This window comes from Dermacentor albipictus, chromosome 1, assembly GCF_038994185.2.
Source record: "Dermacentor albipictus isolate Rhodes 1998 colony chromosome 1, USDA_Dalb.pri_finalv2, whole genome shotgun sequence".
In the NCBI taxonomy this organism is placed as follows: Eukaryota; Metazoa; Arthropoda; class Arachnida; order Ixodida; family Ixodidae; genus Dermacentor; species Dermacentor albipictus.
In genome coordinates, this window is record NC_091821.1 from 95,865,104 (window position 1) to 95,892,744 (window position 27,641).

Sequence of the window (27,641 nt, forward strand, 5' to 3'; positions counted from 1 at the left end):
CTTGCCAGTGTAGTGCCAGCGAGGTCTGCCGGGCAAGAGTACGCGTGGAGACCACGCTTCTTTGCACGTCAATCGCATTCACTTGGAAGCTGGGAAGCGTCGCACATGTGCCACTGTCAATATTTTGAGATGCGCAGTGCGTGATATTGTGCTGTTCCTGTGTTATGTATTACATAATACAGCATGCACTCACTGCGTCGAAAGCGGGAACATGTTTTGTATAGCCTAGTTTGGTGGCAAAATTTCTTGCCAACGTTGTGCTTGTGACCTTGCAGTCACCAGAGAAGTAGCTGATTGCAATGCAGACAGCATGTTCACTCAAAAATTTAACATGGGAGGCCTGCTGTACCCTGGAGCTCATTAAAGTGCTAGAGAAGGCATTCACCTTTTTTTTTTTTTTCAACAGAGAAGCTTTATGCTTTCAGTGTGCATGATTTTATACAGTTCTTGAGCAGTTTAACATTAAACTCCGCCAAGTCGGGTGCGAGCTCCATGGCAAAGTGTTCGCTGCAAAAATTATCTAGTTTGTGGTGTTAACTAGGCTGCACTTCTTCCCAAAATCGTTGAACAAGGACAAGGCTCTTCAACGGGAGCACCAGAAACATTTGACGTCAAGAAGAGCGAAGTGGAGCCAACTGCTAAGCTCGGTCTGATGTGCGCATGTGGATTACTGTACTATGTAATAAAGTGTTTCCTCTCGTCTTGTGGACCTAGCTCTACAACAAAAGCAGTGATGGAAAATATTTAGCGCATGTTGAGGTTCACCAAAGTACCCACATATGTACGTAACTTTTTTTTTTACAAAGCTAAAGCATCTTAAAGCGCATGTTGCTGGCGCATGCGGACATGGAGAATGAACTGAACGACGTGGTAATGTCATCCCTCGGTTCATTGCGCGCAGCCCCAGCGTTGTTCTTGTCTGTTTGCATGTACAATTTTCTTTGTGACCAATGACTATATTTGCGGCAGACGAACAAATGAAAAAAATATAAGAGGCAGCATTTCAGGTTGTTTGTGTTCATGGTTCATGTTTGCTTGCACTAACATCAAGCCATTTAGTAAAAACCAACTCGTCCAGAGTGGCCTTCAAATGTTATCTTCCTCCTTTTTTAAATTGCGTGGCTAAACATTTGCTGCGCGTTCCGGTGTTGCAAATGATGCATCTTTCCATTCTCTGCTCTCCGAAGAAGTGCCACCGTTCTTAATAATTCATCGCTGAGTTGCAAACACTTCATGATGCTTGCACTGCATATTATATTAAAGATTCAAACGCAACGCAATGTAAATGCCACACACGTGCTTGCTGCCGTGTGCCGCCCCCTTCAAAAGCCACGAAATCTGCACACCAGCTGCAAGTAGCGCTATCTACAACTTTCATCACTCCTCTGCACACCCGTCGGCTCCCGCCCATCACACTGCCCCCTTTTAGCCACCACAGTTAAGGTTACCGGTTACAGCCGCTTCAGTTACAGTGACAAGGAGTGAGCGAGAGTGGAGCGCAGTGCTTCAGCTATTGTATACAGTCTATGCTCATTACTACAGACCTACATACAACAGCCTTTCGGATATAATGGACTATATTTCAACCTTAGTTTGCTCTACCTATTTTATTAATGCAACGAAGTTCGCTTTTAATGGACCGCGCTACAACAGACTATCGACTACAGCGAACGAAATTAGCGGCAACTTTTGTTAAAATCGGCATATAAAATGGGCTTTTGCCATGTAGACAGGGGCTGCTAACTAAACTGCGATGGTCAGCAGACTATCCCGGCTCAATATCGCGTGGGCGAGGCAGGAAGGCGGCGCGGAAGCGTGCCGTCTTCTTGCGCGCCTGAGGCATGGAGCAGAGGCGAAGGAGAGAGGGGGGGAGCGATACTCCGGCGGCTGCTGCTTACGGTGCAGCCGCTGTATCTTGAAAGCGATCTGCGATGTGGACAAAGTGCGGCCAGTGCTGGTAGCTTCGTATGCGCTGTGCTTCCAACGTTTAGTTCGCGTTGAAGTGAGAGACAGCACGAAGGTCAATTCGCTCGCTGCTGCTGCCATGCTTATCTTGCTTAATTTGCTATTGCAATCGATGCTTCACCTTTTGAGCGAAACTGTGACTGCTTGATTTTTTTTACTTTTGACATTTGTCACTCACTCTTTGCAATAAAGTTGTTAGACATCGTGACGAAAGTTTCGGAAGTGAGGCGTAAAACGGACTTCGAATAAAACGGGCATTTTTTGTCAGATTATCAGGGTCCGTTGTAATGAGAGCTGACTGTATAAACAAACCGATGATGTTGCCAGGACAGGACAGAGCACTTAGGCTTCAAAAGCACCCTTGATTTTGGTTCTGTGACCGTCCTGCACTTGGAAGGCAGCTATGGCTAGGCCTTACAACCACGACCAAGTTTTTTGTGCAAACTACCTTATGGTGCACAAGAAAATTCCGTTCCAGTGAAATTTCCGAAGTGTTGAAGGTAATGGTGCCTCTATGTTGTGGAAGGAATCGCATCAAGGTGCACATCCACTCAGAGATGGAGATCAGGTCTGTCAACACTGTTTCAAGCGGCACAAGGATTTGGTCTTAGCCTTCATGAAATCTGGCGATACCGGCAAAGCTTTTATTCCTGAGGAAGAGGCAGTCAATGAACTGAACAGGTACATGAAGTTCACTGACATTTCACCCGTGAGGTCACCCAATTGTATTCCTCAAAGACAAGGAAAAGGTTATGCAAAAAGAAAGCAGAGCGAAATCGAAAACGCTGTTGCAGTCAACATTCAATTAGGAGTTAGCACTCTTTTTGGGAGAACCAATAGCAAAAGAACCCTCAAGGAACAACTGTGATGACTGCCCTGAATGGTTAGGAAACTTGAGGAAAGCCTACAAAGTGTCTACGTCTTATCAAGAGTGCCTACAATTGTTGAGGCTGTTGCCAGCGATCTTGGTCCACGAAAAATCCAGTTCGTCATGAGGCAACAACTTAACTGCGGAGCCTTCGGTTCCCCGCAATCTCAGGACACTCTAATAAAGTTCTTGTCACTGTCAGGCCAAGTTTATCAAAGTACAGGCATGAAGCTGACGTGAGAAGCACAGCATGTAGACAGCCCTAGCTCCACTACAGCGATCTCGTTTAAGCCCTTGAGATCTGCAGACTACTATGGACTACTACACAAAAGATGAGTAAGATGAGTACAGGTGCTCACGAACAGAGCCCAAACAAGAAAGACATTATGTGTGTTGTTGTTGAAGTGAAAAGCAGCACGTGTCCAGAATATTTATGACTCGCTCAATACGAGAGGCATACTGTGTGTTCAAGGTGGCTAATCCGGACATTTTAATGGTGGTGAAGTTCTATTTGCTTCGTCCAAAGTGAGTCCCACTTGTTCCCCAACAAGAAGTGTGCCTTTGTGTGTATTGTGCCAACACGGAGCTCTGTATTTGCACTAAATAGTTTGATGGGTGATGCCTATACCATCAAGGACATGAAAGAACTGCATGTCTACACCTCAACAACAGTGAAATGCTATCTAGGTGACTCAACTGTGTTGTATGAGCGATGGAATAACAACAAAAACATTGGGGGCCCTACAGAGGGCTGAGGTCACATTGCAGAGTGGGAATATGGAGACACTGTAAAGAAAACATCGCAGCCAACTTCGTTTGTGAAAGAAATAGCTAAGTGGATCTCCAAGTGGGTTCCACACGACTAGTAGTATGTACGGCAGAAGACACAAGCTGCGACCATTCGTGAAGTAAAACAATGCCAGAGCGGCAAGCATCCCTCGTTCTTCATTTTCGACTTTGCAGAAAACTGAACTGCCACTGTTTTTAATGAGGTTCAATCTTACCACTGGCAAAAAAAAAAAAGAAAAAAAAGAAATTCACTTTTCACCTGTGTTGTTACCACCAGAACAACTACACACAGTTTCAGTTATTTTCAATAACTGCAAGGCAAGCACAAGAACACCCAGCTGATTCATGCACTTGCAAGCGAGATTGAGTGCTTCCGTATTGAAAAAAGGAAGGAGTGGGAACTCATATGACCCATGTGCAAGGCATCCATCCACGGCATATTTGGCTAAGCAGATCAGACGCAACTTGTTCTAAATGTGTTTTATCTGTGGCCAAAACTGCTGCCACCTAACTTCACATAATCTAATTTTTTAAAACTCTGGTTTAACGCATCTGGTGCGAAGTGAAAACTTTTGTTTGAACTAAACCCACGCTCTCGCAGACTTGTCCGGGAACACAAATTATTCTTGCCATTCATAACGACTTTTTAATTTTGGAAGAGGGTGAGAACAAAACACATGCATTGAGTGAATACATTCGTTAGCATTCAAGACACTAATTTATTTCCATGCAATCAGATGAAGGAAAGGAAAGCCGCCATTGGGGGTGCTGCCTGTTGACGAGGAATATCGAATGCTGTACTGGTCACGAACTATACGAGTGCATTTTGTTCAAACAGTTCATTTTGTTTCCGAAAATGTTTTCCACCGACCGCAAATAGTACCACATTCCTGCCATTGAGCAAGGCTCAGAAGAGTAGGAGGTGTGTCCCTGTATTATCTTATTGAAAGAGATGCTCATTTCTGCATTATGGACTACTTTCTCGAAACACACTACAGTAAAGGTTCGTTAATTCACAATTCATTAATTTGAACTTTTGGATAATTCGAAGTAGCTGCCACAGTCCGTCCATCCAGCAATGTATTGAAAGTAATATGTAATGCATCCTGCTAATTCACACTGAAATCCGCACTGCCACTGATAATTCAAGCTCTGCATAATTGTGCTAAGCGCAGGAGCACGTTGGCGACGCTGGTGTCAACGTGCAGGCCATGCAGCTTTGCTCTTTCCATCTGCCGCCCTTTGTTTACGCCCGACTGGAGAGAGACGCGTTTGCACCAGGCCAGGCATGGCATAGCACGGCCAACTCCTTTGTTGCAGGTCAGTTCGCTCCCTCATTCAAGACCTTCAAGATAAAAATGCGGATGTGGCACTGCGTGTTTTTTCCTTTTTCTTTCTTTTTCATTTTACATCTTGGAGGCTATGCTCTTTCTCTATGAGGTGTTCTGCCGAGAAGCAGCAACAGGTAATCTCTACAAAATGGCGGCCGTGACGTTTATCAGTGCTAGAAGTACCAAAAAAGCACAGCCTTTGAGATTCATGGCTATTATTCAAAAGAAAGATCCATGGCTATTATTCAATACATGTTTGGACGCCACCTATAGCAGTGTGCAGCCGGCACAGCTACGAAAGTACAACAGAGACCAACGTTGCAGCAGGTTGAGGCGTTTCATGAGTGTATTTTAGAGCACAATTCTTGTTTCTGCGGCGAGCGTCGGTGAGGTAAAGGCACGTCTACATTTTCAGCGCAGATCACTTGCGGCCAGTCAAGCCACACCGCTTGCGCTGCTCCAGCTGAAATGCTGTCTTCTCTAGATGCGCATGCCATACCTGGGAGCGCTGCTCTCTTTGAAGCATGTGCAGAACGATCTTCAACCCGCGCGTTGCTTTGAATGGCTGTCTGCGGCCGTCGACGAAGCAGCGTGGACACCTTTTTTTCTCCGCGCCATGCATAGTGGGTTGGCGCGCCGAACGCACGGATGGAGCAAGAGCCATCTCGATGTCGGGCACGTCGGATCGCATTGACCGCGTCCGGTTACGTTGGCTGCACCAGTGCTTCTAAATATAGATGTTGTTCTCACCAACATGACGTAGCATGCGTGTGCGCGCGAGTACTGCGTCGGACTATATACACGCCCTAACCGAGCGATTTTTTTCGTTATTTCGAATTTTATATAATTAAGGCTTTTGTAGCATCGCCGCAGAATTCGAATTAACAAGCTTCTACTGCATTCAAACATTTATAACTTTGTTTCGATAAAAATAATGCAACATGTTTTTTCATAATATTTTGCAGTCCTCGGAGAACAATTTGGGTGACTTTGAATGAAATTTAGAGGGGGGGTAGGATTATAGACATTTTTCAATATTGTGACATTTTTAAAAAAAATTTTTTGATGTGCGAGTTAAAAAATTACTTTAATAATTAGCAGAATAAAAATGCATAGGTTCAGCATCCACCTAAAGGCCTATCTCTGCTGTAAATCTCAACAAGCTGGGATGTACAGAGCATTGAATTATGGGGTTTTACGTGCCAAAACCACTTTCTGATTACGAGGCACGCCGTAGTGGAGGACTCCGGAAATTTCGACCACCTGGGGTTCTTTAACGTGCACCTAAATCTAAGCACACGGGTGTTTTCGCATTTCGCCCCCTTCGAAATGCGGCCGCCGTGGCCGGGATTTGATCCCGCGACCTCGTGCTCAGCAGCACAACACCATAGCCACTGAGCAACCATGGCGGGTGGGATGTACAGAGAAGCAGGAACAGAGTCCCAATGATCATGTTTGAACAATATTGCATTTTTGAGAATTAAAAAAGAAGTTATTGTTCTCAAATCCACAAAATGCCGTGAGCTACTTTCCCTTTACTTCTATTTGCACTGGCAGTAAAGATATTTGCTATACTATACTTGCGTGGTTTTAAGCATCGTCGCGAATTTAGGAAAAAGCACATTTCGCAATATTGTTGTCGTCCCATGACCTTTGATGATTTTTTGCCCATTTGCTAATAGCTTTCTTCAAAAACAAGTAGCAGTTCAGCACTATTCAGTCACGTATGCATAATGTACATAATTATCAGAAAAATGAAAAATGTCAAATACCCCGTTTTGATTTCTCAGGGAATTGACTAGCGGTATTTTCGAGCAATCCCTTTTAGAGATACTATACTACTGTCACAAATTTTTACATGACTCTGCATCACACTTGTCAAAATATGCAGCCGAGAGTGTTGCTCGCTCTCTGTGCAGATAGCCAGCTTTGCACAGCACCAGAAACGCTGGTTGCCATATATACCAGCGCATCTGGTGCCGAGTCGCACGAAATCTCACGTATGTGATAGTAGTATCTACGAAAGTGATCGTAATCACTTACAAAATGAATCCACAAGAAAACGTGTTCTGCCGCCTTCTCATGATTGCGATGACGCTGCGTCTGACAGCTGACAATAGGGTGTTGCTAACGGCACGGATGCGGTGTAAGTTTCGTCTACAATTGTAACTTGCAACCAATTTTTGGACCCTTTTTTTTTTAGGATGCAGGTTATATATGTGTAAATACGGTAAGCATTACTCAATAGGAGAAGACAATTATTAGTTCAGGAGCAGTTGCCTGTGAGCCATTCCAATAGATGCGGAACAATGGATCACAGAGTGATGCAAGTACAATAATGCTGAATGAGTCCAGCAAAAGCAGTGCAAAGTGAAACAGACTGTAACAAGCAAGCTGCATCCACTTCATATATATATATATATATATATATATATATATATATACACAGGCTATTTTAAAGGAAACTGTAACGCTTTCCTTCAAGGATTCATTTTTCACAGCCTATTCTTTAATTCTTGCACTCATTCATGATTATTTAATAGGAATCATAATTTACCTGACTGAGTCTGGTGAGCCAACACTTTTCCTGGAGTGAGAGCACCTGAAGTGGCCACTGTACTTAGGTTGATGCTTGGCAGGGAAAGCTCGTCTCCTAGTCGTGTGCTGGTAAGAAATGCTGCACCACCACACATGTTGAAAGGAAACAAATACATGTGATGCGAGTTTCAACATCTTTCTGAAACTCCAATTTTCAGCTCTTATTGACAAAAACTAAAGCTCAAAGATAGGTGTATTACAAGAGTAACAGTTGTGGCAATCATAACTGCTGAAGTAGTAGCAGCAGCAACATACATAGTATGACCTAATCTCAATTCAAGCTCACATCCCATCTTAATACCCCTGTCACACAGGCAAACTGAAGTGCGCTTTGAGCAAGTGTACTTTAGAGTGCTGCTACATGAGAAAGAAAAGTGTTCTTTCAAATTGGTAGCGATGGAGATCAGGAGTCAGAAGGCAAAGCATGTATTTGTGAACAGCCCGAGAGCGAGAGTAGTTTATTGCAGTTGTGTGTGTGGTTTTTTTTTTTTTTGCTGTGGCACAATTTGTTATCTTGTAATGTTAGCAATACTTAAAAAATGTTATTAAAAATTACTCCTGACTCTGCTTTCAATATTACTTATATTTTACTCACTGCTAATGAGGTTACACACTTCACCAAAGTGAAGTGTGTTTGCCGAACACACTCACCGACAAGTGTGCTCTGCAGTAAGTCACTAAGCGTTCCCGTATGCCAGCCTGCAAATGAAATTAGCGGTGAAGTGCACTCACTCAAAGTGCACTTAAGTATGCTCGTGTGACAGGGGTATAAAATCTGTTCGTTTACACTTAGCTCCTGGCAATCCAGTACCCCAGTGCTTTTCAAAACCATGCACATTTTTTATAAAAATGCTACGAGCGTAGCCAAGTGGCATTCTTGCAGAGGAGTTCCCAGACAAGGTGGACATACTCTGCCATCAATGGGGAGAGTTTCAGAAAGCTAATGGAAATATGTTGATTAACTTTTTATCAGAACCTTGGGGCAGTCGTTCTTTGTCTGTCTGTCTGTCTGTCTGTCTGGGGCAGTCGTTCATATGGCAGATTTGATGGCAGTTTCATTTTAATGCACCCTTATATTTTTTTAGATCTCGAATTGAATTCTGGGGTTTTCTGTGCCAAAACCATAATTTGATTATCAGGCACGCCGTAGTAAGGGACTCTGGCTTAATTTTGACCACCACACGATTTTTAGTCTACCCTCAATGCATGGGACACGGGTGTTTTTGCATTTCACCCCCTCTGAAATGCAGCCGTCAAGGCCAGGATTTGATCCCGCAACCTGATGCATAGCAGTGAAACACTGTAGCCGCTAAACCACCACGGCGGGTGCTTTTTTTATATCTTGAAAATCTTACCTAATTGGAGATATTCAATGAATTACAACGCTAATTCTAGGCAATACCAAAACTAAGTGCGCTGGGAGCGCAGAAAAGGCTGTTCTGCCATCATATCAGACGGAAATGCCTTGTGATGAAATGTGCGACAAAGTTTGAAACTAAACGTCATACCCAGTCACAACAATTACTGACAAGGCACATTTTGCCCAGCAAGCATCTGCTGCGACGTGCCATGCCAGTATTTGCTGCAGCATTCCATCACTCACACACTTCGTCATAAGGTGTTTTTATCTACCATAGCAGTGGGGTGTGCTCGCTTTCAATTTCACCTGGAATGAGCGTTGAAATTTTACGGTGATTATCTTGAATTAGGTTCAATCTTCAAGATTAAAAAAAATGCAGGTGCATTGAAATATGACTGCCCCCAAATTTAGGGTAATCATGGGGAAGGCGGGAGATGGAAATTCAAGACGATAAGCAAAACGAGAACAAGGTGAAAGCAGGAGCCAATGTTTTGACAAGTGGACTTGTCTTCTTCATGGAGACATATGCTTTACTTGCCATACTGTGGCAAAGAAAGGATATGTTGCCTTGAAGAAGACAAGTCCACTTGTCGAAACGTTGGCTCCTCCTTTCACCTTGTTCTCGTTTCGCTCATTCCCCCCAAATTTGCAATATAAACAACTGCCCCCAAAGCTCTAATAAAAAATATTGTTACCAATTTGTTAATTAGTCTTCTGAAACTCACATTATTAGCAGAAAAGTATGTCCACCTTGCCTAGAAACTATTCTGCAAGAAAAAGAAAAAAAAGCCACGTTCACTACGCTCATTGCTTTCTTATAAAAAATTTGTATAGAAAGCCATCCTGTGTATTGATAGAGTAAACAAAATGCACCAAAGTGCAGTGCAGGAGAAAACAATGCTGTTTTTGCTGTGAGTTCGATTTCTACAGAAGAATAAGTACATGCTGCCCAAAAGTACCACATTCGTGTGATCTCTGTGAGCCAATGTCCATTGCTTTGTATATCAATGTGGTTAATGGTTCTAAGTCTTGCCAAATATTGACTTGGCAGCCTTTCAACAAATGACACCATCCAGTGTTTAGTTTAAAAGCTACTCCTTCAATTTCAAACTTATTTTTGTTTTCTGGTACTTGTGAGAGTCTGTAGAAGTTCGCACTTCTGCTGGAGGCATTGTCATGAATGGTCTCCACAGCATTTCAAACTTTGTACCCAAACTGTGCATAATCCTAGTTTTAGTAAAGAAACTGGGTTTCTAAGGCACCTCTTCCTAGTAGCAGACTCCATTAGGCAAATAGAAGCATGTTTAAGGGCTCAAAAGCTACTCTTGTTGAGGCTCATGCCGACATGCAAGGTCGGCACAAAAACAATTACCAAATGCACTCTTACTTAGAATTCCGTGATAAAGGCATAAGAACATATAAGCTCCAGCCATAATTTCCTGAAGCAAATTGAAAGAGCCCTACCATTCTGTTGAGCTTACCGAACATATAAAATAAACATGCTTTTGTCACTAGACAATAATACCATGAATATCTGAGCCTAGTGTTACTCCTGTACTTACAGCAGGAAGTCTTCAGTTTTGTACAAAATGCTGCCTGTTATTTCTTTCAGCTCCTGGATATCCTTAAGTTATTATTGTGTGAGTGCACTTCCACACTTTAGAACATAGAGACTGATGGATGGAATTTTTTTGAAACCATGACTAAGTAGTGCCTCCCCAGCAAAAGCAAATGCAGAAAAATCCTATGACTGACAATGCGATCGCACAATCTGGTAGTGGAAAATGATTCCACCGTACTGATACTATAGCATATCAGGTGGAGTGATGCAGAGTTTCACAGCACAATCTCATGGTCATGCTTTGTGATGACCCCCTTGGACCTCCAACACCGGTTCAAGTACGACTGGGGCCATTTGCCAATGCAATCGCAGGGGCCACACCATCCCAGCATTATTTTGGATAGGCTACATTCCTCAGAGCCACTGGTGCCAGCACCATTTGGAGTCTGCGGCTTGCGCGGGTGGCTCACATTATGCCGTGCACTGCACGTACAAATACTGCTTGAGGATAGAGTTGCCAACTGTCCCGAACTTAGCAGGACAGTCCTTACTGTTTACCAGATATCCTGTGTCCCGACTTCACCCAGTTGGGATGGCCAAATGTCCAGACTTTTGCTTTGTTTTATAGAATAGTAATAACTCAACAACATTTCCTTTTATAATGTGTGAAAGCTAATTTGCACATTTTTCTTTTCTGTGTTCTGTTGCATTTTTGTGGAAGTAGAATTCTAGTTCTGTTGCATGTCCTAACTTTTCATAGTGCCTTTAATCGTATAGGTAGCTAGGTGCACTTTTTTTCTTTTTTCCTTCTTTCTGTCCCCCCTTTTTTTGTAAATCGTGATGCAGTTGGGCTAAAAAATTATTTTTGCACTCACAGACTGGTGGCTCCTGCCTGGCAATGACAAGGTCAGTCGTCACCCTTTTGCGTGGAGTTGTGCATTTGTTGTGAAGTGTGGATGAGCTACATGTCACCTTAGACCTTGACTAACCGGTACCGGACACATTAGCCTGAAGCCCCACAGCTGGTACAAAATGCCATGCCATGATTGGCATAGCACGGCAGGCATCATTTCCCGTGGGCATGCTGGACCAGCTTCAAGAGCAGTTTGATAATAAAAAGGAGGGGAAGGCTCTGCAGGGTGTGGCAATGGCAGAATCTGATTGCCAATAACTTCATTCACACAAGATGCATGCAAAAGCTTTTCATTGAAACAGATTCTCGAGGAGATGCCTTTTAGTAGTAGACATACTCCATGGCTTCGACAAAAGCTGGTCTGGTCAGGTAGCATGTTACAAAAAATGGAAAAATTAAGGTCACTGACCAAATCAAGATTACTATTCTGTTTCAGGACTCATACAGGTTTGTTCGCAATGCAGTGGGCATAACGTTGTGGTCAGTTTATATGCATAGCACATGACATAGTGAGCAAAGATAAACCTGTGGCATGGTACCATTCATCCAGTTGATAAATTTAGGTATCACCTGCATTAGTAGTGATCTGAGCAGAAGCAACTTGTCACATTCTTTTCTTTTGCAATATTTGACATGTCCCAGTTTACCACATGACTGCATTTGTACATGTGACGACCCTTACAGTTTGCCAGTAAACTAGAAGATTATGGGGAAAATGCCCTTTCTCGATGTGCTTACGTACCGTTCTGACAGCAGTTTGTCCTGTTCTGTTCACCAGAAGAAAACTCATATGAGTCGCAATCGTGACTATGTGGCCTATAACCCAGTTGTGCACAAAACATCTGCTGTGTTGTCTCTTGTAGCCCATGCGATGCACACATGCTACAATTAAAAAGCGAGACAAGAAGAGCTGCAGCTCATTAGCTGAGAACTATCTGTAAACATTTGCTCAGCTTCTTTTATCACCAAGATTGAAACGCATGCGCTAGATCTTAAACTAAAGGACTAGTGTTTAAGCTGGATTCACACGAAGGAACGAATCGCTGATTCAGTCCAAGGACAAGCATGATGTGGCACAGTGCCACTTAATCAAGCCACCGAACATTGTGAACAGAATGTGAACAGCGTGGAAGAGCTTAGCAGCGGAATTCGTTGAAGCTCAGACAAATCACACTCGTATGCGGTCTGATTTAGCTATTCATCCCATCATGTGAATCCAGCTGTACCAAAAAGGTTCAAGCAGATTCCATATGTTCCCTCCATAAATGAAACACTGTCTAACGTTCTTTGTTTTTTTTTTTCAATGTACGACTTCTGTGTTGCACACATGCAATCTAACAAGCTCCGTAACATTGCAAATGTAAGGGACTGCCTAGCAGACAACAATTTCTTGGGAGTTGTTTACATTATACCCTGCAAGCACTACAACTTGTTTTATATTTGCAAAAACTGTAAATTTCGCACAATTATTTAAAGAAAACAAAGGTGATGTCAAAAATGGTCGTTATGTGTCTAATGCACTTGCAGAGTACATGCAAAAGGGCAATCTTGTCATCAAGTGGGACAATGTTTCAATTATCATAAAAGACAAAAATTTGGTAATAAAACTGCTGCTTGAATCACTACTAATACAAGTTACCATAGGTCGGCAAACTCATTCATGGGTCTACTCATGCAGACTTGACCCAGAAGTAAGTTGGAGTATGTGTAACAAGAACTAAACAGGTACTTTTTTTCGGTTCGACACCCTTTAAACGGACACCGAAGGCAAATTTTAAGTCAGGCTAAAGATATAGATTAATGCTCAAGAATGTCTAAGACATCAATATTATCATGAACAGTGCTTTAGTAATCGAGAAATTGAGGCTACTGGCCCGATGACATAGGCACTCCCCATTGCAATTCTGTGGCTAGTACTCAACCACTGAGAATAAAAAGATTATTGCATTGCAATATAAGATAGAAAAAATGCTACTTGACCAGTTTTATTCGATTTATACAATAAAGACCTCATTGATGCAACGTTTGACAATGATGTGGGTGGTCAAAAGGTTCGCGTTGCAGTAGTTTCATTATCACATAGTGCTGCACTGGTTTTGCAGGCTCGCGAAAATTGCACAAACTGCAAGTAGCAGAGCATGCCACGTCCATGTGATGTTTCGGGATGCCTGAACAGTCGACGCCACTTGGCCAAGAGCAGCTGCAGCGGCGAATCCAACTCCACGACTCGGTTTATCCAAGCATTTGAGTTCTTTGCAAAAAACCATAGCACCCTTTGTCATTGCACTTTTTTACTCACTGACAGCAGTAAAGGGCGGTGATGGCATATGCAACGTCACGACTCACTGCTTGAGGGCGGGTGGTTTGAATTGCACTAGAAGTATGCGGACCGTTCAGAAATGATTTTCTCTTAAACTAAGCCTTCTCTTAGCATGAAACAAGCGCTGCAAGGTTTGTGTAATAGTATTTGAACAGTCCACGCTGATTTAATATCTGTCTTTAGTGGCCCTTTAAATGACAAATAGGTTCGTGGGAGCAAAAAAGCAAACATTGCCAATTACAAACAATAATCTGGTAGGCGTGAGGTATTTGGCGATAGTATACTTGGGTATGTGTGCATATGTATGCATATGTATGAGGGAGGGGACAGTTGGCACTCGCATAGGCAGCGAGCACATTCATTAGTTTTGTTTTCCTGCCTTTTCGCATCAGCACAAAGGATACACAAGTGAAAGCATGAATAGCGCCTGCTGGAGAAAATGTTCACTTGGAAATACTTCCACAACATAGGTGTAGGGAGCACACAGAATAAAAACCAGTCTAGTTGCTAAACTACACTTCATAAGAACATGGCTATGGAACTGACCACCTTACAGCTTGCATTTTCAAACACTGATACAAAGGACACAAGGCCTTTGTACATGTGTCCTCACTCATGCTTACTGAATTTAATGGACAGAACTCGTGTATATACAGACCCAGATTCATTGTAGTCACCTAGATTTAGTTTCAAATTTAGTCTTGCGAACTCAAGAAAACATGGAATCACATGCGTGATACAGACGCACTTATGAATCTACTCATTCAGACTCAGACCGACTCGTGAGTGTGAGTGAGCTCAGCTGAATGAATTTTGGTGAATCAGAGTTCACATGAACCCAGGTGAGAAGAGCTTCAGTGAGCGAGTCCAATTGAGACATAAGCAAAAAATTAATTTTATGATTGAGTCGAAGTGAGTCCCGTTTATTTTGCTGATCTGTGCAGGTGGTACGCAACACTATCAACCAGGTGCATAGTACCATGGCCAAAGTTTAGCTCTGCTTACTACATCATGTGCTATGCAAATAAACCGACAATGGCACTATGTCCACTGCACTACAAACAAGGAAGACATATAGGTCCCGAAACATTAAATAACTTTGACTTGGCCAGTGACTTTTTTCACTTTTTGTATATATATTTTTTGTTCTGAGCTCTCAATATGTTTTCTTCTAGTCTACCATTCTATATCGTGAAACCATTAAGTACACTTACCTTTTGCAAATTTGTTTTTCCAGGCTCTGGCAATGGTATTTGGGTCGGGCATGAGGTGGTGCGAAGGCTCTTCATCAGGTGCCGACAGCTCTGTGCTGGTAGTGCTACCTCTTGGACTAGACTCCCTCTGTGCTAGTGCAGACTCTTCAAAAATGCAGCTCAGTGCATTCACCCCATGCTTTTCATATTTCTGGAACCAACAAAATTATCCTTCACTAGTTAAGCACATTATAAAATATGAGCAGTCAATGTCAAAAACATCAGTTGCAACCTGTCTCTACTCTTCAGGATATGGAAGAGTTGGTACATAAGGTAGCAGCATCTGGAGTGGCCAAACATATCAAGCAACAAGATGAACTCTAGCTAGCATTTAGCAAGGATTTCTGAACAATTGTGTGCCTCAATATAATTCACAACCTTTATAATGTACCTTTTGCAAGTTAAAACTAGGGGTGTGTGAATACCGAATAGTAGATTTCAAATCGAATATTGAATCAAACATAAAATTGAATATCGAATAGCAGAAAAAATTTCACAGAATTTAAAGCTCAATAATTTTGGGCAAGAAAATACAGTGCTGCGCATTGTGCAAGAGTCTCCTTGCATTGCATAACAAGAAAGTTGCAAGCTATCACTAACTAAGGTTCATAAAAATCAAGTATACAGCACGGTCTACTCCTATTAACAGGAACACTAAAATAGAACACCAGCACTGATTACAGCTCAGTCCTAGAATATGAAGGTCTGCAATTTTTTTTTTTTATCAATAGAACTGTTGAATACAATGAAGTGCTTTTTTTTTCCCCTCTGAAACTAATGAATTAGTAACATTCTGGTGTACTGAATACCAATTAGGTTCTCAGTACAACAGCGGACCTGTGTTTCGTAGCAATCTTTTATTTATTGCATAGAAATTTTTTCTGGGCACTTTTTCACCAAAATACAGAAGAGCTAAACCAACTTTGCAGCTATTGGGTTATCGTAAGGCCAATCTGCACAACAGACGAAAGGGCGGTGCATCACGTGACCTGATCACCAATCAGAGAGTAGCTGGCGCCGACTGTAAAGAGCGTAAAGAGCCTTCCTAACCATTTCATTGTCAGGTTCAGCTAGATTTGCCTCCTCTCAAAGAATCTGAAATCTCAAGGGTCACGGCAAGTTCGAGTTCAAGTCCAGATTTGCAGACACCAACTACAACTGCATGTTATTTTAAAAAATGCAATGAAAAAAAAAACAGTTTGGAAGAGACTAGATAACGCCACTTGGGATTATCAAATGGAGAAGTGACATCTTCATGAAGGTGCAAGATGTTATTGAAAAAGTGCAGGAAAATGGAGATTGCTACGTCCTAAACAGTGAGCATTACGTGCCTCTTCTTTTTGTGAAGGTCTCTCTCACAACGAAAAATGCCTAGAAAAATGCTTGCATATAAGAATTATGAAAATAATGTTCAGTGAATGCAAAGTAATCATTTGTATTTGTGTCACAAATGTAACACTATTGTAGGCAACACTGAAAGTTGGCATCTACATTTGTGGGTGACAGCACCTCAAAACTGCCTTCACTAAGGGTCATTCCATATCGTGAGATGGTTGAGTAACATAGCTGTGACACACATTTTGATTTTAAAAAATCATGGCTATTTACTACATTGCTCAGAGTGATTCCCCAGGATATTCTTGCAGAAAAAAATTTTCTTCTCATGTGACATGCTTTCAAAGTTTCCTCAAGTATGGGAAGCATACTTCTTCAAAAGAAATTAATATCAAAAATTATTTTAGCACCTAATACTTTGTAGACCTATTGATCCTACAAGGATTTATCTTCAATTTGCAATGATCCTTGTTGGCAACATTGGTTAGCAAAATTCCCTTAGGAGCCCTGAATTCTGACAAAAAATATACCAAATTGACAATTTTTTCCTGGTGAAACTATGATGAAATGGTTTATTGTAATTATTTTAATGGATTGCCCAAAGCTTTAGTGGGCCCTGATCCAGGGCCCACTAAAATTATTTAAGCGCTGATACATTGTAGAAATTTTCGGAAATAACATGCTAAACATACAAATAATTTTGGTTTTTCACGATGAGATACTCCTCGTAAAAATTTGATGCAAAATGCATTAGATAGGCCTGCTTATTGAAATTCGATCTCCATCATCAACTCATTTTTATTTTTGTTTTAAGCAAGATATACATTTTTGAATTTGGCCCATGCGTTATGCTCGGCACAGTTTCATGCTGCCACTTCACTGCAAAGCGCAGTGGCTGTCTTGCTTCAGACAGTAAGTACGCACAGTTTGGCATTGTAACGTGACCTTTTTCTGTACATGAGGGCTCGAGTGTATTGCCTTGTCCCATAAACTATTATAAAATTTCTCTTTGTGCTGTCTTTTTGTCGTACTTTCCGAGTGCGCAAGATGAGAACTCTCGAGAGTTCTTTTGTCACGTCCCCCCATCCCCCTCTTTTTTATCTTTTTTTATTTTACTATACACACGCCTGCCTGAGAAGTTTGAAAATGGATTCCAAGAGTGCATTATCAAGAAACTTTTGCTACACATGCAGTGTTTATCCAGGGTAAATGAGTACAAAGTGGCAAAGCTGTGCCAGGAGTTTTCAGCGTGCGGCTGTGACCGAAATGGGATGAAATGGTGTGTATAAACAGTTAGCTGAACGCCTGTGAGTGAGTTTAACCAACTCCAAGTCATTGTCAAGACAGCTTCAGGATCGTGATCACTGTTTGCCTATGCTAATGTGCAGTACAAGATGATGGCCTCTCCAATTTTTTCTTAAGAACTGTGTCCTGCATTGAATGAACACACTACTACAGTATAAAGGGAAGAAAAATAGAACGCCGACCAAAATGGGGTGTTCTAAAAATTCTTAAATGTTTCGGCTTCCACACGGAAGCATTGTTTAAAGGAAGGACACACACAGGGTGGTATCTTCATTTCACTTCTGTAAGCCCTGAGTGCCAAAAGCGGTCTGTGGTAGTCTCATTAATACAGAGAGCCCAAAGGATTTGTAGTAAGCCAGAAGACTTAGATTCCGATTAGGCCTGAATTCAGCACGAGCTCGGCGCGTGCAGCTGCCCAAAAAGCTATATTACTTCTTTGGAAAAAAAGAGCCTCGCACCCTAGGGAACTACGCAATGCCTACGGCCAATGTCGTGCCGCCATTCCGTATGTTCCCAGAATCAGCTAAGCTTTGGCACATGTCCTACATAAATATAACATGCAAGTCGCCCATGTTCCCAGCCGCAAATTACATCATGTGCTTGTAGACATCAAGAACAAACTAAGAAAAGAAAGGTTCCCTGGTGTTGTATGTAAGATAACCGTGCGCGGACTGCAATTATGTCTGCATTGGTGTAAGTGGCAATTTTGAGTGGTGCTTAAAGGAGCACATGAACGATGTGAAAAAGAAAAAAAAGTCACTTCCAGTGCACTCGCTGAACACGCAGATTCCAAGAAACACGATTTCAAATGGAGCCAAGCTGCAGTCATCGCCCAAGAAAAGAACTGGACGAAGCGACAGTATCTGGAATCCCCGACTGTCCAAACAACAGCACATACACGCTTAATCGAAACAATGGCAATCTCCCGCCAACATATGCAAAATGGCTTAAGCGATTGTTGATGGAGATTTAAACTGAAGGTTTTATGCCTCTCAGCTCCGTGAACAGAGTGGAAGTTGAAACGTTCGAGAACTATTAGACAATCCCATTTTGGTCGGCGTTCTGTTTTTCTTCCTATTATGTTATTACTTCCCAGCCACACGAGATTTCGTCAAACTCTTGATTTCACACTACCACGGTGCTGCAAAATTTGTGATTTTATTTAACCATATCTAACTATAACTTTGCTACAGACTTGAAAATTCTAATTTCATTTGCAAATAAAAAGTTTATTTCAAGCCAGTTTTTCCAAAGCAATGTTTTTACATAGACACTCTATATTCTTTCTTCACCGAGTACAATGTTAGTCCCAGCACTTGAGCGCGAAGAACATGCCTGTTATTGCGCTAAAAAATTTGCGCCACAGAGCCGGGTCATACATGATTCTTCCCATTGAGCGTAAGTGCATGTGACACTCAAGTTGCATGAGGATGGCTTCTTGGGCGAGCTGGTGTTTACTTAACATGATGTTTTTTAGCGCAAAAACTCAAAAAAAAAGAAAGCAGAGAGAGGCAGAAAGAAGGCAGTGGTTCACAGGTCTTGTCCCGACAGTGAACCACTGTTTTCTAATGTCGGGATCCTAGGCTGTTACGCTTTATGATTCAGAATTGAGATTGCTAAGCATTTAAAAAAAAAAGTGATAACAAAGCTTTCGGCTGACTGGTGTTCTTTGGTGTTTTATGGGTTTGCACATGTTTATGTATTGTGTATATATAGGACGCACTGTTTTCGAAATAAACAGTTGTAATTGTAGCACTCGTCTTTTTTTTCCTTTTGCTTCTCTAGATTTTCTCTTTTTTTTTTTAGTTTTTGCGCCAGAAAGCATCATGTTAAGTTAACTCAAGTTGCAGTGACTATCATACTTCTCATAGTTGCCATCACAGCACTGAGCAGAAATAGACGTCTATCGGAAGCCTGTCTTGGGCGCTGCCCTATTCTGAGAGAGAAAGTACGTAGTTTCATTGTTCATTAGCTGTTAGCAGAACTCTGATGCGGCTTACTGCAAAAGGAAAGGTACTTGCTTTCTGATAAGTGCATCTTGTAATTAAGCTTTTAATTACAGCTGCATACAGGAAGGGTAGCCTGCGCAGTCTTCTACTCCTCTATTTGAGATGAATATGCCCCACGTACCATCTTCTTGTGTGCGCATGTTCAGACGTGTGTTTTGAATTTTCTAAGGCAGGAGTATGAAAACGAGTGTACGAAAAAAAGACAAGACGCCATAAAAGAAGTGAACTCAGAGCTCTCGCTCGACGTCTCGGCTCATTGCACACTCTGGGTAGTACTACAAAAAGACAGTACAAAGAGAAATCTTACGATAGTTCATAAAACTGGGCAACACATTCGGGCCCTCGTGTCATGAGAAAGGTCACGTTACACTACCAAAGCACCAAAGCATGTGCACCGACTGTCTTAAGTAAGACAGCCACTGCGCTTTGTGGTGAAGTGGTAGCACGGAACTGTACCGAGCGTAGTGCAGGGGCCAAATTCAAAAATTCATGTTTTGCTCAAAACAAAAATCAAAAGTTGATGGAAATCACATGCCCATAAGCAGGCCTATCTAATGCACTTTGTGCCATATTTTTATGAGATGTCCCTCCTTGTGAAAATCGTGAATGAAAGTGAACCAAAACTGAATTTTTCATATGTTTACCATGTTATTTAAGAAAATTTATAGTTTATTTAGTTTACTGACTGCAGCAGCATGTTTTGTGTAGATGAGCAAACTTTGAAAGCATGTCATATGACAGGAAAATATTTTTTAGCAGAGGCACCCTGCGAAATCACTCCGAGCAAGGAAGTAAATAGCCATGATTTTTTATGCAAAATCTGAAATTGCCAAGCGAGATGCAGCATCCTTCATCCTGACATGATCGAAATTTCTCATTATCCCAGGCCTTCATACACATGGAGCTGAAAGAAGAAAGCTCAATGATGATGTTACAAAAGATATTTTTGCAACAATTTAGACGACAACCTTTCTGGCACAAATCTCGATGATGTTGGGTGCATTCAACATCACAGAAAAATGGTATAAAAGTTTGATGATGATGATGTGTAGTGTTTTATGGCGCAAGGGCCAGTTATGGTCAAAGAGCACCATGATGCATGGTGATGTTGGCTATGTATTGCAGATAGTATAGACAGTGAATTCTCATGGTAGGTGTGAAATGGCTGTAGAAGGGCATAAAAAACTTGCCGTAAATAGCATAAAACATATAGGTACTAAAATAATGACAGTGATGCAGGCTGTGGCAACAGGGTTTCGTTAAAAACATGATGCTACAAAGCATAAAGGTGACACAAGAACTTCAAAAGAGCTCTTGGATACAAGGGCTGTTAATCATGTGCTAAAATTACGTGGCCAAATGATTTTCAGGGTGTCCATTTCAGCTAAAAACTCCAAGAGGATTTGCAGATTAAAAGGCGATTCATTGCTAAGAAAACATGCCGGGTGTAAGGGTATGCTTTCGCAATATACAGAAGGGAAATATTTTTTACTCTCTGCTTCTATTGCAGGACACTAGATAAGAACATGGAGAACTGTGAGATTATCACCGCACTTACTACAAGTCGGAGGGTCGCTGCCAGTCAAAATGTAAGAGTGAGTACTTTAAGTACATCCTATTCTTAATCAACAAAGAAATACTTCCTTATATTGTGCTGTTTTTCCAGTTATCCAGTTTCCTAGTATTGGTTTTATCATGTGCAGCTTATTCAATACTTGGGTATTTCACTGTCCTTAGCAATGTTTCCTTAGCTTACGGCGTAGAAAAGACTTGAGGCCTGTAGAAGAGATAGGGAAGGTTGCATCTGTGTCGCTAAAAGTTACTGACGTAGCGCTTTCATCAGCAGCTTCATAGCCTTTTATACCTTTATGACCAGGTAACAAGCATAGGACAATCATTTGATTGCACATATACACAGAGCACAACAGACTGTACAGTTCACTAAAAACTGAGTTCTTATGTTTTCTTGGACTAAGTAGGGCTCTGACTACACTTAACGAATCTGTAAACACAATAACCTTGGCGACATTTGTGAGCCGTATATGTTTCGTTATGTCTCGTATAGTGGACGATAGAACACTGGACTTTTGTTAACGGAGGTTAACTGGATTTATTAAGCATGGAGTACACAGGAATGGGTGTGGTTACATGGAGGTACAGAGAGTAAAGTGTCTTGAGACGGGGCGGCGGCCGACCAGCAGGAGAGGAGCGGGAGAGCCAGACGCAACTTGGTATGTCGTCTGCTCAGAGTTCATAGAGGAGGAGGGCTGCCGCGACGGTGGGAGCGGAGGTTTCAGAAGGGGCGTGCGGCCAGCACGTGCGGGATGGTGGCGCCATCTCTTGAGCCTTCTTGTAACATCCTTCCTTTTTTGGTGATAACCTTTCAACCGACGACAAAATTCTCGAACCTCTTGGGAAGTCTTGTGTTTCTTTGAGGTCTGATGGTGGTGCGGTTTGCCTGATTTGTCGCGCTGGTATCCTCTTCTGGTGGTGGTGTAGTGTCGGGCTGTTCTTGTTGGCTTTTGTCGGCAGTCGCGGTAGGTCTTGGTCTGATAAATACTCGGTTCCTTCGCAGCACGCTTTCACCAACTTGAACTTCATACGACCTTTCGTAAATTCTTCTAGTTATTGTTCCTTTGACCCATGTCCTGCCTTTCAGTGGTCGAACTGTGACACTTTCACCTTCGCTTAGGCTCGGCAAATCCTTGGCTTGTCTGTTGTAGTACAGCGTTCCTTTTTGCCTTTTTTGCCTTTCTTTTCTCGCTCACGTCGACTGCTTTAGGTTGCAGTAGCTCCGATGGTGTTGGCAAAGTCGTTCTTGTGCGGCGACTCATGAGTAATTGCACTGGACTAGCGTCGAGTCCTTGCAGCGGAGTGTTTCTGTAATCAAGAAACGCCATTTGTGGATCTGAGTGGCTGTCTTCTGCTTTCTTGAGCAGCATTTTTGCCGTTTTTACGGCTGATTCAGCCATTCCATTGGAACGCGGGTATCCTGGGCTTGACGTTTTATGTTCAAAGTTCCAGCTTTTCGAAAAGTTGTCGAATTCCTCGCTGGTGAATTGAGGTCCGTTGTCGCTTATCAGGATTCTTGGTATTCCGTGTCTTGCAAAGTGAGACTTCAGTTTGAGTATTACTTGAGTGGAGCTCATTGATTTCAGTTGGTCAACTTCCCAAAAGCTGCTGTAGTAATCCACTGTGATCAAGAAGTTAATTCCGTTCAATTCGAAAATGTCGCATCCAACTCACTCCCATGGATAGCTTGGTTCTGGGTGAGGAGAGAGAGTTTCTCGTTGCTGGGAGTGTGCGTGCTTTTGACACACTTCGCACCCTGCGATGAGGTCTTTTAATTCTGCATTCATTCCAGGCCAAAAGACACATTCACGAGCGCGTCTTAGACAGCTCTCAATCCCAAGATGTGATGAGTGAAGCGTTGCTTTGATCTCACCTCTCAGAGAAACTGGTACGATTAGACGTAATCCCTTGAAAATGAGGTTGTCTTCAACTGTAAGCTCATCTCTGTATGTGAAGTACATGCGCATGTCTTGGGGTAGTTGACGCTTATCTTGTGGCCAACCTGACAAGATGATTGCTTTCAACCTTTGCAGTGATTCATCTCTCTCAGTCGCAGACCGAATCTTTTCCAGGGTTTCTTTTCTCACAGGAAGGTAGTGCAAGACGTTGATGTTTTCAAGTTCTTGTTCATTGCTTTCGTTGGGAAGGAACGCACGTGACATTGCATCAGCCAAAAGTAATTCTTTGCCTGGTCTGTGCTCGATGACAACGTTATATCTTTGCGTCTGAAGAATCATGCCTTGCAGTCGTCTTGGAACTTGATCCAATCGTTTCTTCAGGATCGCCTGTAGTGGCTTGTGATCGCTGATGATTTTTGTTTCTCTTCCGAATGTGTACTGGTGGAACTTGTTTAGTGCGAAGACGATAGCCAACATTTCCTTTTCAATTTGTGCATAGCGGCTTTCTGTCGGTGTAAGTGCTCTGCTGGCGAACGAGATTGGCTGTCCGTCTTGAAGAAGAGCTGCTCCGAGTCCAAGATCGCTTGCATCACACTGAATTTCCAACTGCTTTCGTGAGTCGAAGTAGGCCAGAATTGGAGCACTTGTCACAGCGTCTTTTGCCTTTTGAAATGCTTCTTGCGGTTTTCTCCTGTGCCATGGTGTATCCTTGACAGTGAGCTTCCTCAATGGCTCTAATACACGCGAGACTTTCGGCAAGAATCTGGAGAGATAGTTGATAATTCCGCAGAAGCGTTGTATTCCCTGGACGTCGACTGGCTTTGGCATTTGTTCAATTGCCTTGACTTTATTTGGATCAACTTTTAGTCCTTCTTTTGTCAGCAGGTGTCCCAGGAAGACAGTTGATGAGGCTCTGAGCTGAGTTTTTTCTTTGTTGAGACGAATTCCAATTTGTCGGCATCTTTGGAGTAGACTCTCTAATTTCTTGTCATGATCTTTGACAGCATCTTTTTCAGTTTCGCCCACTCCATAGACAAGAATGTCGTCTGCAACGCAGAGAACCCCGCTAAGTCCTTCAAGTGCCACTTGTCTTTTCTGAAAAATTTCGCTGCTTACCGCAAGTCCAAATGGCAGGCGGAGCCATCGATAACGACCTTTTGGTGTTTGAAATGTGGTCATAAAGCTTGACTCATTATCGAGAGAACATTGCCAGTAGCCTTCCCGCAAGTCTAGTTTTGAGAAGATTTTTGCTTTGGCAAGATCGGGTAGCACATCATCGAGGATGGGCAATGTATGACGTTCTCGTTCGAGAGCCTCGTTCAGTGCTTGTGGGTCAATGCATATTCGCATTTCGCCATTTTTTTTTATTGCCACAACCAATCTGCTCACCCACTGCGATGGCTCTGCTACACTTTTAATGACACCTCTTTTTTCCAGACTTGCCAATGTTTGTTCTAATTGCGGTTCAATGCTGATAGGCACTCTGCAACTTGCTATCGCTTTCGGAAGCATATCTGGCTTGGTCACCAAGTGTACTTTCCCCGGGAGTGTTCCTAGAGTGTCACCAAAAACATCTGGGTATTTTTCCACTATGTGATGAGTGAAATTTTGTTCTGGAATTTCGTCGATTCCAGCCACAAGGTTATAGTCTATGGTTATTAGACCCATTTTCTCAGCTGTCGATCTTCCGATGAGAGGAGTGAAGTCATCTTTAACCACTATGAATTCCACAGAATGTCTCTGTCCGTTTGCGGTTGTAACATCTAGCTGCGCCTTGCCTGAACAGTGAACTTTGCTTCCATTCCACGTTCGCAGTGTTGTTGTGCACGGTTGTATTTGCTGTTGCTTGACGTGTCTAGCTTGGATGACGTCAACAGCTTCACCGCTGTCCACTTGAAACTTTACTTGTGTTCCGTTCACTCTCAGAAATGTGTGAACTGAGCTTGCTTTGTGGCTTTGAACTGCCAGTATGTTTTCATCCTCGCAATCTACTGCCAGGCCAGCAATTACCTTGCTGCTTTTACAAACTGCCGCGAAGTGATTTCGCTTTTTGCACTTGCTGCATGTTTGCTTCCAAGCTGGGCATGTTTCTCTTTTGCACTCGTGGCCACCACCGCAATACCTGCATTTTGGTACGTTAGCTTTTTGTGGTTTTCCTTTCACGCTTTTCGAGTTGGCATTGGTGCGATGGACGAATTTCTTCACTGCGTGCACTCTCTCGCTGCTTGATGGAGTACCGTCTTTATATGCCTTCATTTGAATTTTCGTGGCATCGTGTGCTCGACACACCTTTTCAACCTTCTCTAGGGTCGGATCGTCTAACTTAAGAATGTCTGCACGGGCCTTTTCGTCATAGATACCACAGACGATCTGGTCGCGGATCATTTTTTCTCTTTCGTTTCCGAATCCACAATCGCGCGCCTTGAGCTTCAAATCTGTTACGAAACTGTCGAACTGCTCTTCCTCCCGTTGCATGCGAGTTCGGAAGAGGTATCGCGAGTACAGCTCATTGTGCTTCGGTAAGAAATGCGCGTCGAGGAGGCTGATGACATATGCATAGTTAAATTCTGGGTTTGGTCTTTCCTCAGTCAATCCCCCGAAGTCCAAAGTGTTGTAGATATCAAGTAGTGAAGAACCACCGACGGTCAAAAGAAGTGCTACTTGCCAGTCAGATGGTGCTCTCGCTGTGTTAGTTGCTTTGAGGTACAGCGTGAAGCTCTGCTTGAAGGCTCGCCATTGTTCCGCAGCGTTTCCTCTGGAGTCGAATTTCGCAGGTGCAGGAATCTTCTCCATTGCTGATGGGCTGACGTTACAACTAGTTCACTTCTGACACCATGTTTCGTTATGTCTCGTATAGTGGACGATAGAACACTGGACTTTTGTTAACGGAGGTTAACTGGATTTATTAAGCATGGAGTACACAGGAATGGGTGTGGTTACATGGAGGTACAGAGAGTAGAGTGTCTTGAGACGGGGCGGCGGCCGACCAGCAGGAGAGGAGCGGGAGAGCCAGACGCAACTTGGTATGTCGTCTGCTCAGAGTTCATAGAGGAGGAGGGCTGCCGCGACGGTGGGAGCGGAGGTTTCAGAAGGGGCGTGCGGCCAGCACGTGCGGGATGGTGGCGCCATCTCTTGAGCCTTCTTGTAACAGTATATGTTGGACAACTGAGAGTATAGCGTAGGCTTCCGATGTGAAGATACTTGTGTGTGGATTTAGTGCCCCGGATATTGAAAATGAAGGTCCAAGGGCTGCGTAAGAAACTCCATTGGAAGACTTGGAAGCATCTGTGTAGTATTCTGTACAGGAGTACTTCTGAAGTTCACGAAAATGGGATTGTATATGCGCTTCTGGTGCACGCTTTGATATTTCTACGAAAGAGATGCCGCATTGAATGGTCTGCCATTCCCACGGTGGAGGCAGGTGAGTGGAAGCCATTAGGACATTCTCTGGAACTAAAACACCTGGTTCTTCTGCCAATGCTATCAAACGAAGGTTCAACGGAGCCCCAACGACTGGGCGATTATGAAATAGCCTGGCAGTAGACATGTCACGAATAGATGAGTGACATGGATGCTCCATGTCCGACTTAACCTTGATAGCATGGGAAAAACTTAGATATGTCTTTTGGAAATGTAATGACCATTCACTAGATTTCACATACAAGCTTTCTACGGGACTTGTCTTAAAAGCACCTGTAGCCAGGCGTATACCCAAGTGGTGAATGGGATCTAGCATCTTCTACACATTAGGCGCAGCAGAGCTATACACTATAGCTCCATAGTTTGAGGCGGGACCGTAGAAGGCTTTTGTAGACACTCAAAAGGCATCACCAGTCACTTCCTAAAGATGCGCGGGACAAGAGCTTCAGTAAATTCATCGTCTTAAGACACTTCGCTCTCAGATACTTAAGGTGAGGGACAAATGTTAGTTTGGAGTCTAAGGTAATTCCTAAAAATAGTCGTTGTCCATTTAGATAGATAGCAGGGTCAAGTATTATACCTCTCTTTTTCAAGAATAGAACGCACATGCTTTTGGGGGGTTTAACTTAAATCCATTCTCGTCAGCCCACTTAGACAATTTGTTTAGGCCAAGCTGTACATGCCGCTCACAGATAGAAATATTGCATGATTTAAACCCTATTTGTACCTCATCCACATGCACAGAATAACACATTGTGTGTAAGAAGACCATACATAGGTAATTCATTTTAACAATGAATAGGATGCAGCTCAGCACACCACCTTGTGCCACACCAGTTTCCTGTGTAAATGGTCGAGATAACACATTACCAACCCTGACACGGAACGTACGGTTATAGAGGTAGCGTTGAATCATGTTCAAGAGGCTGCCTCGGACACCCGTAATCGCCAGATCACGAAGAATTCCAAAACACCAAGTTGTGTCACATGCTTTCTCTATATCTAAAAATACCAATAAAAACTGCTTGTGCACGAAGGCGTCTCGGATATTCGCCTCAATGCAGACAAGGTAATCTGTTGTGGATCTACCCTCCCTAAAACCACACTGCAAGAGGTCTAGTATTTTGTTGCTTTCAAGATAATG

The 27,641-nt window shown here is 42.8% G+C and overlaps 1 protein-coding gene across 2 annotated transcripts in view; it reads right to left on the reverse strand.

The window, feature by feature from the left end:
- The window catches only part of LOC135902637 (centrosome-associated protein 350-like), a 262,164-nt gene that overhangs the window by 119,955 nt on the left and 114,568 nt on the right, over window positions 1-27,641 (reverse strand). For both annotated transcript variants that reach the window (XM_065432834.1, XM_065432833.1), the window contains 2 exons: window positions 14,920-15,109; window positions 7,511-7,630 (listed from right to left, as the gene is read on the reverse strand). In XM_065432834.1, the coding sequence (XP_065288906.1) occupies window positions 7,511-7,630; window positions 14,920-15,109 (310 nt within the window). The remainder of the gene's footprint in view (window positions 1-7,510; window positions 7,631-14,919; window positions 15,110-27,641) is intronic.